Source organism: Salmo salar, chromosome 02 (genome assembly GCF_965601325.2).
Source record: "Salmo salar chromosome 02, fSalSal1, whole genome shotgun sequence".
Lineage (NCBI taxonomy): Eukaryota > Metazoa > Chordata > Actinopteri > Salmoniformes > Salmonidae > Salmo > Salmo salar.
The window spans coordinates 96,619,279-96,632,500 of NC_138292.1; the positions used below are offsets into that span (position 1 = coordinate 96,619,279).

The 13,222-nt window shown below is 51.3% G+C and overlaps 1 protein-coding gene across 1 annotated transcript in view; it reads left to right on the forward strand.

Moving 5' to 3' along the window:
* Positions 1 to 13,222, forward strand: part of LOC106592863 (voltage-dependent T-type calcium channel subunit alpha-1H) — a 72,334-nt gene that overhangs the window by 35,418 nt on the left and 23,694 nt on the right. Inside the window, exons 9-12 of the mRNA XM_045712369.2 lie at positions 9,275 to 9,574; positions 10,008 to 10,108; positions 11,767 to 11,890; positions 12,979 to 13,047. Coding sequence (XP_045568325.2) covers positions 9,275 to 9,574; positions 10,008 to 10,108; positions 11,767 to 11,890; positions 12,979 to 13,047 — 594 coding nt within the window. The remainder of the gene's footprint in view (positions 1 to 9,274; positions 9,575 to 10,007; positions 10,109 to 11,766; positions 11,891 to 12,978; positions 13,048 to 13,222) is intronic.

Sequence of the window (13,222 nt, forward strand, 5' to 3'; positions counted from 1 at the left end):
GGAACAGCTGGGGGTCCCAGAGGTCCCAGAGGAGAGGTTCGACAACCACTGTTCTATAACATGGAACGGCTGGGGGTCCCAGAGGTCCCAGAGGAGAGGTTAGACTACCACTATTCTATAACATGGAACAGCTGGGGGTCCCAGAGGTCCCAGAGGAGAGGTTCGACTACCACTGTTCTATAACATGGAACGGCTGGGGGTCCCAGAGGTCCCAGAGGAGAGGTTAGACTACCACTATTCTATAACATGGAACAGCTGGAGGTCCCAGAGGAGAGGTTAGACTACCACTATTCTATAACATGGAACGGCTGGGGGTCCCAGAGGTCCCAGAGGAGAGGTTAGACTACCACTATTCTATAACATGGAACGGCTGGGGGTCCCAGAGGTTCCAGAGGAGAGGTTAGACTACCACTATTCTATAACATGGAACGGCTGGGGATCCCAGAGGTCCCAGAGGAGAGGTTAGACTACCACTATTCTATAACATGGAACAGCTGGGGGTCCCAGAGGTCCCAGAGGAGAGGTTCGACTACCACTGTTCTATAACATGGAACGGCTGGGGGTCCCAGAGGTCCCAGAGGAGAGGTTAGACTACCACTATTCTATAACATGGAACGGCTGGGGGTCCCAGAGGTCCCAGAGGAGAGGTTAGACTACCACTATTCTATAACATGGAACAGCTGGAGGTCCCAGAGGAGAGGTTAGACTACCACTATTCTATAACATGGAACGGCTGGGGGTCCCAGAGGTCCCAGAGGAGAGGTTAGACTACCACTATTCTATAACATGGAACGGCTGGGGGTCCCAGAGGTCCCAGAGGAGAGGTTCGACTACCACTGTTCTATAACATGGAACGGCTGGGGGTCCCAGAGGTCCCAGAGGAGAGGTTAGACTACCACTATTCTATAACATGGAACAGCTGGGGGTCCCAGAGGTCCCAGAGGAGAGGTTAGACTACCACTATTCTATAACATGGAACAGCTGGGGGTCCCAGAGGTCCCAGAGGAGAGGTTAGACTACCACTATTCTATAACATGGAACAGCTGGGGGTCCCAGAGGACCCAGTGGAGAGGTTCGACAACCACTGTTCTATAACATGGAACGGCTGGGGGTCCCAGAGGTCCCAGAGGAGAGGTTAGACTACCACTATTCTATAACATGGAACGGCTTGGGGTCCCAGAGGTTCCAGAGGAGAAGTTAGACTACCACTATTCTATAACATGGAACAGCTGGGGGTCCCAGAGGTCCCAGAGGAGAGGTTAGACTACCACTATTCTATAACATGGAACAGCTGGGGGTCCCAGAGGTCCCAGAGGAGAGGTTCGACTACCACTGTTCTATAACATGGAACGGCTGGGGGTCCCAGAGGAGAGGTTAGACTACCACTATTCTATAACATGGAACAGCTGGGGGTCCCAGAGGTCCCAGAGGAGAGGTTAGACTACCACTATTCTATAACATGGAACAGCTGGGGGTCCCAGAGGTCCCAGAGGAGAGGTTAGACGACCACTATTCTATAACATGGAACAGCTGGGGGTCCCAGAGGTCCCAGAGGAGAGGTTAGACTACCACTGTTCTATAACATGGAACGGCTTGGGGTCCCAGAGGTCCCAGAGGAGAGGTTAGACTACCACTATTCTATAACATGGAACAGCTGGGGGTCCCAGAGGTCCCAGAGGAGAGGTTAGACTACCACTATTCTATAACATGGAACGGCTGGGGGTCCCTGAGGTCCCAGAGGAGAGGTTAGACTACCACTATTCTATAACATGGAACAGCTGGGGGTCCCAGAGGTCCCAGAGGAGAGGTTCGACTACCACTGTTCTATAACATGGAACGGCTGGGGGTCCCAGAGGTGCCAGAGGAGAGGTTAGACTACCACTATTCTATAACATGGAACGGCTGGGGGTCCCAGAGGTCGCAGAGGAGAGGTTAGACTACCACTATTCTATAACATGGAACAGCTGGGGGTCCCAGAGGTCCCAGAGGAGAGGTTCGACTACCACTGTTCTATAACATGGAACGGCTGGGGGTCCCAGAGGTCCCAGAGGAGAGGTTAGACTACCACTATTCTATAACATGGAACAGCTGGAGGTCCCAGAGGAGAGGTTAGACTACCACTATTCTATAACATGGAATGGCTGGGGGTCCCAGAGGTCCCAGAGGAGAGGTTAGACTACCACTATTCTATAACATGGAAAGGCTGGGGGTCCCAGAGGTCCCAGAGGAGAGGTTCGACTACCACTGTTCTATAACTTGGAACGCCTGGGGGTCCCAGAGGTCCCAGAGGAGAGGTTAGACTACCACTATTCTATAACATGGAACAGCTGGGGGTCCCAGAGGTCCCAGAGGAGAGGTTAGACTACCACTATTCTATAACATGGAACAGCTGGGGGTCCCAGAGGTCCCAGAGGAGAGGTTAGACTACCACTATTCTATAACATGGAACAGCTGGGGGTCCCAGAGGTCCCAGAGGAGAGGTTAGACTACCACTATTCTATAACATGGAACAGCTGGGGGTCCCAGAGGTCCCAGAGGAGAGTTTCGACTACCACTGTTCTATAACATGGAACGGCTGGGGGTCCCAGAGGTCCCAGAGGAGAGGTTAGACTACCACTATTCTATAACATGGAACAGCTGGAGGTCCCAGAGGAGAGGTTAGACTACCACTATTCTATAACATGGAACGGCTGGGGGTCCCAGAGGTCCCAGAGGAGAGGTTAGACTACCACTATTCTATAACATGGAACGGCTGGGGGTCCCAGAGGTTCCAGAGGAGAGGTTAGACTACCACTATTCTATAACATGGAACGGCTGGGGATCCCAGAGGTCCCAGAGGAGAGGTTAGACTACCACTATTCTATAACATGGAACAGCTGGGGGTCCCAGAGGTCCCAGAGGAGAGGTTCGACTACCACTGTTCTATAACATGGAACGGCTGGGGGTCCCAGAGGTCCCAGAGGAGAGGTTAGACTACCACTATTCTATAACATGGAACAGCTGGGGGTCCCAGAGGTCCCAGAGGAGAGGTTAGACTACCACTATTCTATAACATGGAACAGCAGGGGGTCCCAGAGGTCCCAGAGGAGAGGTTAGACGACCACTATTCTATAACATGGAACAGCTGGGGGTCCCAGAGGTCCCAGAGGAGAGGTTAGACTACCACTGTTCTATAACATGGAACGGCTGGGGGTCCCAGAGGTCCCAGAGGTGAGGTTCAACTACCACTGTTCTATAACATGGAACGGCTGGGGGTCCCAGAGGTCCCAGAGGAGAGGTTAGACTACCACTATTCTATAACATGGAACAGCTGGGGGTCCCAGAGGTCCCAGAGGAGAGGTTAGGCTACCACTATTCTATAACATGGAACGGCTGGGGGTCCCAGAGGTCCCAGAGGAGAGGTTAGACTACCACTATTCTATAACGTGAAACAGCTGGGGGTCCCAGAGGTCCCAGAGGAGAGGTTCGACTACCACTGTTCTATAACATGGAACAGCTGGGGGTCCCAGAGGTCCCAGAGGAGAGGTTAGACTACCACTATTCTATAACATGGAACAGCTGGGGGTCCCAGAGGTCCCAGAGGAGAGGTTCGACAACCACTGTTCTATAACATGGAACGGCTGGGGGTCCCAGAGGTCCCAGAGGAGAGGTTAGACTACCACTATTCTATAACATGGAACAGCTGGGGGTCCCAGAGGTCCCAGAGGAGAGTTTCGACTACCACTGTTCTATAACATGGAACGGCTGGGGGTCCCTGAGGTCCCAGAGGAGAGGTTAGACTACCACTATTCTATAACGTGAAACAGCTGGGGGTCCCAGAGGTCCCAGAGGAGAGGTTCGACTACCACTGTTCTATAACATGGAACAGCTGGGGGTCCCAGAGGTCCCAGAGGAGAGGTTAGATTACCACTATTCTATAACATGGAACAGCTGGGGGTCCCAGAGGTCCCAGAGGAGAGGTTCGACAACCACTGTTCTATAACATGGAACGGCTGGGGGTCCCAGAGGTCCCAGAGGAGAGGTTAGACTACCACTATTCTATAACATGGAACAGCTGGGGGTCCCAGAGGTCCCAGAGGAGAGTTTCGACTACCACTGTTCTATAACATGGAACGGCTGGGGGTCCCAGAGGTCCCAGAGGAGAGGTTAGACTACCACTATTCTATAACATGGAACAGCTGGAGGTCCCAGAGGAGAGGTTAGACTACCACTATTCTATAACATGGAACGGCTGGGGGTCCCAGAGGTCCCAGAGGAGAGGTTAGACTACCACTATTCTATAACATGGAACGGCTGGGGGTCCCAGAGGTTCCAGAGGAGAGGTTAGACTACCACTATTCTATAACATGGAACGGCTGGGGATCCCAGAGGTCCCAGAGGAGAGGTTAGACTACCACTATTCTATAACATGGAACAGCTGGGGGTCCCAGAGGTTCCAGAGGAGAGGTTCGACTACCACTGTTCTATAACATGGAACGGCTGGGGGTCCCAGAGGTCCCAGAGGAGAGGTTAGACTACCACTATTCTATAACATGGAACAGCTGGGGGTCCCAGAGGTCCCAGAGGAGAGGTTAGACTACCACTATTCTATAACATGGAACAGCAGGGGGTCCCAGAGGTCCCAGAGGAGAGGTTAGACGACCACTATTCTATAACATGGAACAGCTGGGGGTCCCAGAGGTCCCAGAGGAGAGGTTCGACTACCACTGTTCTATAACATGGAACGGCTGGGGGTCCCAGAGGTCCCAGAGGAGAGGTTAGACTACCACTATTCTATAACATGGAACAGCTGGAGGTCCCAGAGGAGAGGTTAGACTACCACTATTCTATAACATGGAACGGCTGGGGGTCCCAGAGGTCCCAGAGGAGAGGTCCTCGACTACCACTGTTCTATAACATGGAACGGCTGGGGGTCCCAGAGGTCCCAGAGGAGAGGTTAGACTACCACTATTCTATAACATGGAACAGCTGGGGGTCCCAGAGGTCCCACAGGAGAGGTTAGACTACCACTATTCTATAACATGGAACAGCTGGGGGTCCCAGAGGTCCCAGAGGAGAGGTTAGACTACCACTATTCTATAACATGGAACAGCTGGGGGTCCCAGAGGTCCCAGTGGAGAGGTTCGACAACCACTGTTCTATAACATGGAACGGCTGGGGGTCCCAGAGGTCCCAGAGGAAAGGTTAGACTACCACTATTCTATAACATGGAACGGCTTGGGGTCCCAGAGGTTCCAGAGGAGAGGTTAGACTACCACTATTCTATAACATGGAACGGCTGGGGGTCCCAGAGGTCCCAGAGGAGAGGTTAGACTACCACTATTCTATAACATGGAACAGCTGGGGGTCCCAGAGGTCCCAGAGGAGAGGTTCGACTACCACTGTTCTATAACATGGAACGGCTGGGGGTCCCAGAGGAGAGGTTAGACTACCACTATTCTATAACATGGAACAGCTGGGGGTCCCAGAGGTCCCAGAGGAGAGGTTAGACTACCACTAATCTATAACATGGAACAGCTGGGGGTCCCAGAGGTCCCAGAGGAGAGGTTAAACGACCACTATTCTATAACATGGAACAGCTGGGGGTCCCAGAGGTCCCAGAGGAGAGGTTAGACTACCACTGTTCTATAACATGGAACGGCTGGGGGTCCCAGAGGTCCCAGAGGAGAGGTTAGACTACCACTATTCTATAACATGGAACAGCTGGGGGTCCCAGAGGTCCCAGAGGAGAGGTTAGACTACCACTATTCTATAACATGGAACGGCTGGGGGTCCCTGAGGTCCCAGAGGAGAGGTTAGACTACCACTATTCTATAACATGGAACAGCTGGGGGTCCCAGAGGTCCCAGAGGAGAGGTTCGACTACCACTGTTCTATAACATGGAACGGCTGGGGGTCCCAGAGGTGCCAGAGGAGAGGTTAGACTACCACTATTCTATAACATGGAACGGCTGGGGGTCCCAGAGGTCGCAGAGGAGAGGTTAGACTACCACTATTCTATAACATGGAACGGCTGGGGGTCCCAGAGGTCCCAGAGGAGAGGTTCGACTACCACTGTTCTATAACATGGAACGGATGGGGGTCCCAGAGGTCCCAGAGGAGAGGTTAGACTTCCAGTATTCTATAACATGGAACGGCTGGGGGTCCCAGAGGTCCCAGAGGAGAGGTTAGACTACCACTGTTCTATAACATGGAACGGCTGGGGGTCCCAGAGGTCCCAGAGGAGAGGTTAGACTACCACTGTTCTATAACATGGAACGGCTGGGGGTCCCAGAGGTCCCAGAGGTCCCAGAGGAGAGGTTCGACTACCACTGTTCTATAACATGGAACGGCTGGGGGTCCCAGAGGTCCCAGAGGAGAGGTTAGACTACCACTATTCTATAACATGGAACGGCTGGGGGTCCCAGAGGTTCCAGAGGAGAGGTTAGACTACCACTATTCTATAACATGGAACAGCTGGGGGTCCCAGAGGTCCCAGAGGAGAGGTTAGACTACCATTATTCTATAACATGGAACGGCTGGGGGTCCCAGAGGAGAGGTTAGACTACCACTGTTCTATAACATGGAACAGCTAGGGGTCCCAGAGGTCCCAGAGGAGAGAGTCGACTACCACTGTTCTATAACATGGAACGGCTGGGGGTCCCAGAGGTCCCAGAGGAGAGGTTAGACTACCACTATTCTATAACATGGAACAGCTGGGGGTCCCAGAGGTCCCAGAGGAGAGGTTAGACTACCACTATTCTATAACATGGAACGGCTGGGGGTCCCAGAGGTCCCAGAGGAGAGGTTAGACTACCACTATTCTATAACATGGAAGGCTGGGGGTCCCAGAGGTCCCAGAGGAGAGGTTAGACTACCACTATTCTATAACATGGAACGGCTGGGGGTCCCAGAGGAGAGGTTAGACTACCACTGTTCTATAACATGGAACCTGCTGGGGGTCCCAGAGGTCCCAGAGGAGAGGTTAGACTACCACTATTCTATAACATGGAACGGATGGGGGTCCCAGAGGTCCCAGAGGAGAGGTTAGACTACCACTATTCTATAACATGGAACGGCTGGAGGTCCCAGAGGTCCCAGAGGAGAGGTTAGACTACCACTGTTCTATAACATGGAACGGCTGGGGGTCCCAGAGGTCCCAGAGGAGAGGTTTGACTACCACTATTCTATAACATGGAACTGCTGGGGGTCCCAGAGGTCCCAGAGGTCCCAGAGGAGAGGTTAGACTTCCAGTATTCTATAACATGGAACGGCTGGGGGTCCCAGAGGTCCCAGAGGAGAGGTTAGACTACCACTATTCTATAACATGGAACGGCTGGGGGTCCCAGAGGAGAGGTTAGACTACCACTATTCTATAACATGGAACAGCTTGGGGTCCCAGAGGTCCCAGAGGAGAGGTTCGACTACCACTGTTCTATAACATGGAACGGCTGGGGGTCCCAGAGGTCCCAGAGGAGAGGTTAGACTACCACTATTCTATAACATGGAACAGCTGGGGGTCCCAGAGGTCCCAGAGGAGAGGTTAGACTACCACTATTCTATAACATGGAACGGCTGGGGGTCCCAGAGGTCCCAGAGGAGAGGTTAGACTACCACTATTCTATAACATGGAACGGCTGGGGGTCCCAGAGGTCCCAGAGGAGAGGTTAGACTACCACTATTCTATAACATGGAATGGCTGGGTGTCCCAGAGGTCCCAGAGGAGAGGTTAGACTACCACTGTTCTATAACATGGAACGGCTGGGGGTCCCAGAGGTCCCAGAGGAGAGGTTAGACTACCACTGTTCTATAACATGGAACGGCTGGGTGTCCCAGAGGTCCCAGAGGAGAGGTTAGACTACCACTATTCTATAACATGGAACGGCTGGGAGTCCCAGAGGTCCCAGAGGAGAGGTTAGACTACCACTATTCTATAACATGGAACGGCTGGGGGTCCCAGAGGTCCCAGAGGAGAGGTTAGACTACCACTGTTCTATAACATGGAACGGCTGGGGGTCCCAGAGGTCCCAGAGGAGAGGTTCGACTACCACTATTCTATAACATGGAACGGCTGGGGGTCCCAGAGGTCCCAGAGGAGAGGTTAGACTTCCAGTATTCTATAACATGGAACGGCTGGGGGTCCCAGAGGTCCCAGAGGAGAGGTTAGACTACCACTGTTCTATAACATGGAACGGCTGGGGGTCCCAGAGGTCCCAGAGGAGAGGTTAGACAACCACTGTTCTATAACATGGAACGGCTGGGGGTCCCAGAGGTCCCAGAGGTCCCAGAGGAGAGGTTCGACTAATACTGTTCTAGAACATGGAACGGCTGGGGGTCCCAGAGGTCCCAGAGGAGAGGTTAGACTTCCAGTATTCGATAACATGGAACGGCTGGGGGTCCCAGAGGTCCCAGAATAGAGGTTAGACTACCACTGTTCTATAACATGGAACGGCTGGGGGTCCCAGAGGTCCCAGAGGAGAGGTTAGACTACCACTGTTCTATAACATGGAACGGCTGGGGGTCCCAGAGGTCCCAGAGGAGAGGTTAGACTTCCACTATTCTATAACATGGAACGGCTGGGGGTCCCAGAGGTCCCAGAGGAGAGGTTAGACTTCCACTATTCTATAACATGGAACGGCTGGGGGTCCCATAGGTCCCAGAGGAGAGGTTCGACTACCACTGGTCTATAACATGGAACGGCTGGGGGTCCCAGAGGTCCCAGAGGAGCGGTTCGACAACCACTGTTCTATAACATGGAACGGCTGGGGGTCCCAGAGGTCCCAGAGGTCCTAGAGGTCCCAGAGGAGAGGTTAGACTACCACTGTTCTATAACATGGAACGGCTGGGGGTCCCAGAGGTCCCAGAGGAGAGGTTAGACTACCACTGTTCTATAACATGGAACAGCTGGGGATCCCAGAGGTCCCAGAGGAGAGGTTAGACTTCCAGTATTCTATAACATGGAACGGCTGGGGGTCCCAGAGGTCCCAGAGGAGAGGTTAGACTACCACTGTTCTATAACATGGAACGGCTAGGGGTCCCAGAGGTCCCAGAGGTCCCAGAGGAGAGGTTAGACTACCACTATTCTATAACATGGAACAGCTGGGGGTCCCGGAGGTTCCAGAGGAGAGGTTAGACTTCCACTATTCTATAACATGGACAAACACACACACACACACACACACACACACACACACACACACACACACACACACACACACACACACACACACACACACACACACACACACACACATCCTAACGTCTCTCTATGCTGTGCTGTGCTGTGATTGGTCAGTCTCCGTGGGACAGCCGACGCGCCAGCTGGTCTTCCATTGGCCGAGGTACCAGCCTACAGCAGAGGAGGAGCCAATCAAGTGAGAGGGATTCTCTGCTGTCAGAGGGGGCGGGGTCAGAATGGTCCATACCCAATTGGGGGTGGAGCAGGGAGGAGTCTCTCGACCTCCTGGATCAATCGGAGTATCTGACCGTGCCGATGCTCCGCCCACCTGAATGTAACGGGAAGACCTTTCACCTCCCTGATGCCGGGACCCTCCGTTACTATAGCGACCACGAGGAGGAGGAGGAGGCTGAGGAGGTGGGTGTGTGTGTGTGTGTGTGTGTTTGACCCTGTATGTGTGTGTGTGACGCTGTGTGTGTGTGTGTGTTTGTGTGATTGACCCTGTGTGTGTGTGTGTGTGTGTGTGTGTGTGTGTGTGTTTGACCCTGTGTGTGTGTGTGTGTGTGACGCTGTGTGTGTTTGTGTGTGTGTATTGACTGTGTGTGTGTGTGTGTGTGTGTGTGTATGTGTATTGACGTGTGTGTGTGTGTGTGTGTGTGTGTGTGTGTGTGTGTGTGTGCGTGCGTGCGTGCGTGTGTGTGTGTATTGACGTGTGTGTGTGTGTGTGTGTGTGTGTGTGTGTGTGTGTGTGTGCGTGCGTGCGTGCGTGCGTGCGTGCGTGTGCGTGTGTGTGTGTGTGTGTGTGTGTATTGACTGTGTGTGTGTGTGTGTGTGTGTGTGTGTGTTTCAGAGTGTGTGTTTACAGGTGAAGCTCTTCCTGGAGCCCTATCAGCCCCAGTGGTGTATAGACCATGAGGACTGGGCTCTCTACCTGTTCTCCCCGTGTAACAGGTAGAGATACACACACACACACACACACACAGGGTCAAACACACACATACACACACACACACACACACAAAGAAACACACACACACACACACACACAAAGAAACACACACACTTTCATTTGTGTTTTTTGTGTTTCATATATAAATGTTATATTTCAATAACAGCTTCATACCATAGATATGATATTTATTCTGCTGTTAGTAGTTAACTGGACTAGACTGGACTGGACTGGACTAGACTGGACTAGACTAGACTAGACTAGACTAGACTGGACTAGACTAGACTAGACTAGACTAGACTAGACTAGACTGGACTAGACTAGACTAGACTAGACTGGACTGGAATAGACTAGACTATACTGGGCTAGTTTGGACTGGACTGACTGACCTAGACTGGACTGGACTAGACTAGACTAGACTAGACTAGACTAGACTGGACTGGACTGGAATAGACTAGACTAGACTGGACTAGACTAGACTAGACTGGACTAGACTAGACTAGACTAGACTAGACTAGACTGGACTGGACTGGACTGGACTAGACTGGACTGGTTTAGACTAGACTGGACTGGACTAGACTAGACTGGACTGGTTTAAACTAGACTGGACAGGACAGGACTAGACTGGAGTAGATTAGACTGGACTAGAGTGGACTGGTTTAAACTAGACTGGACTGGACTAGACTAGACTGGACTGGTTTAGACTAGACTGACTGGACTAGACTAGACTGGACTGGACTGGTTTAGACTAGACTGGACTGGACTAGACTGGACTGGACTGGTTTAGACAAGACTGGACAGGACTAGACTGGAGTAGATTAGACTCGACTAGAGTGGACTAGGGTAGACTGGACTGGAGTGGACTAGAGTAGACTGGACTAGAGTAGACTGGACTAGACAGGAGTAGACTGGACTACAGTAGACTAGACTGGCTAGACAGAAGTAGACTGGACTAGACTAGAAAGGAGTAGACTGGACTAGACTGGCCTAGACTGGCCTAGACTAGACCGGACTAGACTGGACTACACTAGACTGGATTAAACTAAACTAACCTGGACTAGACTAGACTGGACTAGAGTAGATTGGCCTAGAGAGGCCTAGACTAGACTGGATTAAACTAGACTAACCTGGACTAGATTAGACTGGACTAGAGTAGACTGGCCTAGAGAGGCCTAGACTAGACTGGATTAAACTAGACTAACCTGGACTAGACTAGACTGGACTAGAGTAGACTGGATTAAACTAGACTAACCTGGAATAGACTGGACTGGACTAGACTAGACTGGATTAAACTAGACTAACCTGGACTAGACTGGACTGGACAAGAGTAGACTAGATTAAACTAGACTAAGCTGGATTAGACTGGACTGGTTTGGATGAGACTAGACTAGACCGGACTAGACTGGGCTAGAGGCTCCAAGGATGAAGTAACATCTCATATGAATACTAGCTAGCTGCTAAATCTGACACATTTATAGAAAATGTATTGATGTGTATTATCTCTTTCAAATACATCTAGTAATACATCTCTCCCTCTCTCTCTCTCTCTCTCTCTCTCCCTCTCTCTCTCTCTCTCTCTCTCTCATTCTCTCTCTCTCTCTCTCCCTCTCTCTCTCTCTCTCTCTCTCCCTCTCTCTCTCTCTCTCTCCATTCTCTCCAGGTTTCGTCAGTGGTGCCAGAGAGTGATAACACACAAGATGTTTGATCACATAATCCTCCTCTTCATCTTCCTCAACTGCATCACCATCGCTCTGGAGAGACCGGACATACAGCCACACAGCACAGTAAGATACACACCATCACTCTGGGAGAGACCGGACACACAGCACAGTAAGATACACACCATCACTCTGGGAGAGACCGGACACACAGCACAGTAAGATACACACCATCACTCTGGGAGAGACCGGACACACAGCACAGTAAGATACACACCATCACTCTGGGAGAGACCGGACACACAGCACAGTAAGATACACACCATCACTCTGGGAGAGACCGGACACACAGCACAGTAAGATACACACCATCACTCTGGGAGAGACCGGACACACAGCACAGTAAGATACACACCATCACTCTGGGAGAGACCGGACACACAGCACAGTAAGATACACACCATCACTCTGGGAGAGACCGGACACACAGCACAGTAAAATACACACCATCACTCTGGGAGAGACCGGACACACAGCACAGTAAGATACACACCATCACTCTGGGAGAGACCGGACACACAGCACAGTAAGATACACACCATCACTCTGGGAGAGACCGGACACACAGCACAGTAAGATACACACCATCACTCTGGGAGAGACCGGACACACAGCACAGTAAAATACACACCATCACTCTGGGAGAGACCGGACACACAGCACAGTAAGATACACACCATCACTCTGGGAGAGACCGGACACACAGCACAGTAAGATACACACCATCACTCTGGGAGAGACCGGACACACAGCACAGTAAGATACACACCATCACTCTGGGAGAGACCGGACACACAGCACAGTAAGATACACACCATCACTCTGGGAGAGACCGGACACACAGCACAGTAAGATACACACCCTCACTCTGGGAGAGACCGGACACACAGCACAGTAAGATACACACCATCACTCTGGGAGAGACCGGACACACAGCACAGTAAGATACACACCATCACTCTGGGAGAGACCAGCCACACAGCACAGTAAGATACACACCATCACTCTGGGTGAGACCAGCCACACAGCACAGTAAGATAAAGCCCATTAATTTCCCTTCTCTTTTTTCTTCAAAATAGTGTTTTCACAGGAAGCTAGATTGACTAACCCTGTGTGTGTGTGTGTGTGTGTGTGTGTGTGTGTTGTGTTTTCAGGAGAGAGTCTTCCTCAGTGTGTCCAACCACATCTTCACTGTGATCTTCATAGCAGAGATGACCGTTAAGGTAATGTAAAAACATTTAGTTAAGGTATGTAACACCTTTAGTTAAGGTAATATAAAAACATTTAGTTAAGGTCATGTAAAAACATTTAGTTAAGGTAATGTAATACATTTAGTTAAGGTAATGTAAAAACATTTAGTTAAGGTAATGTAAAAACATTTAGTTAAGGTAATGTAAA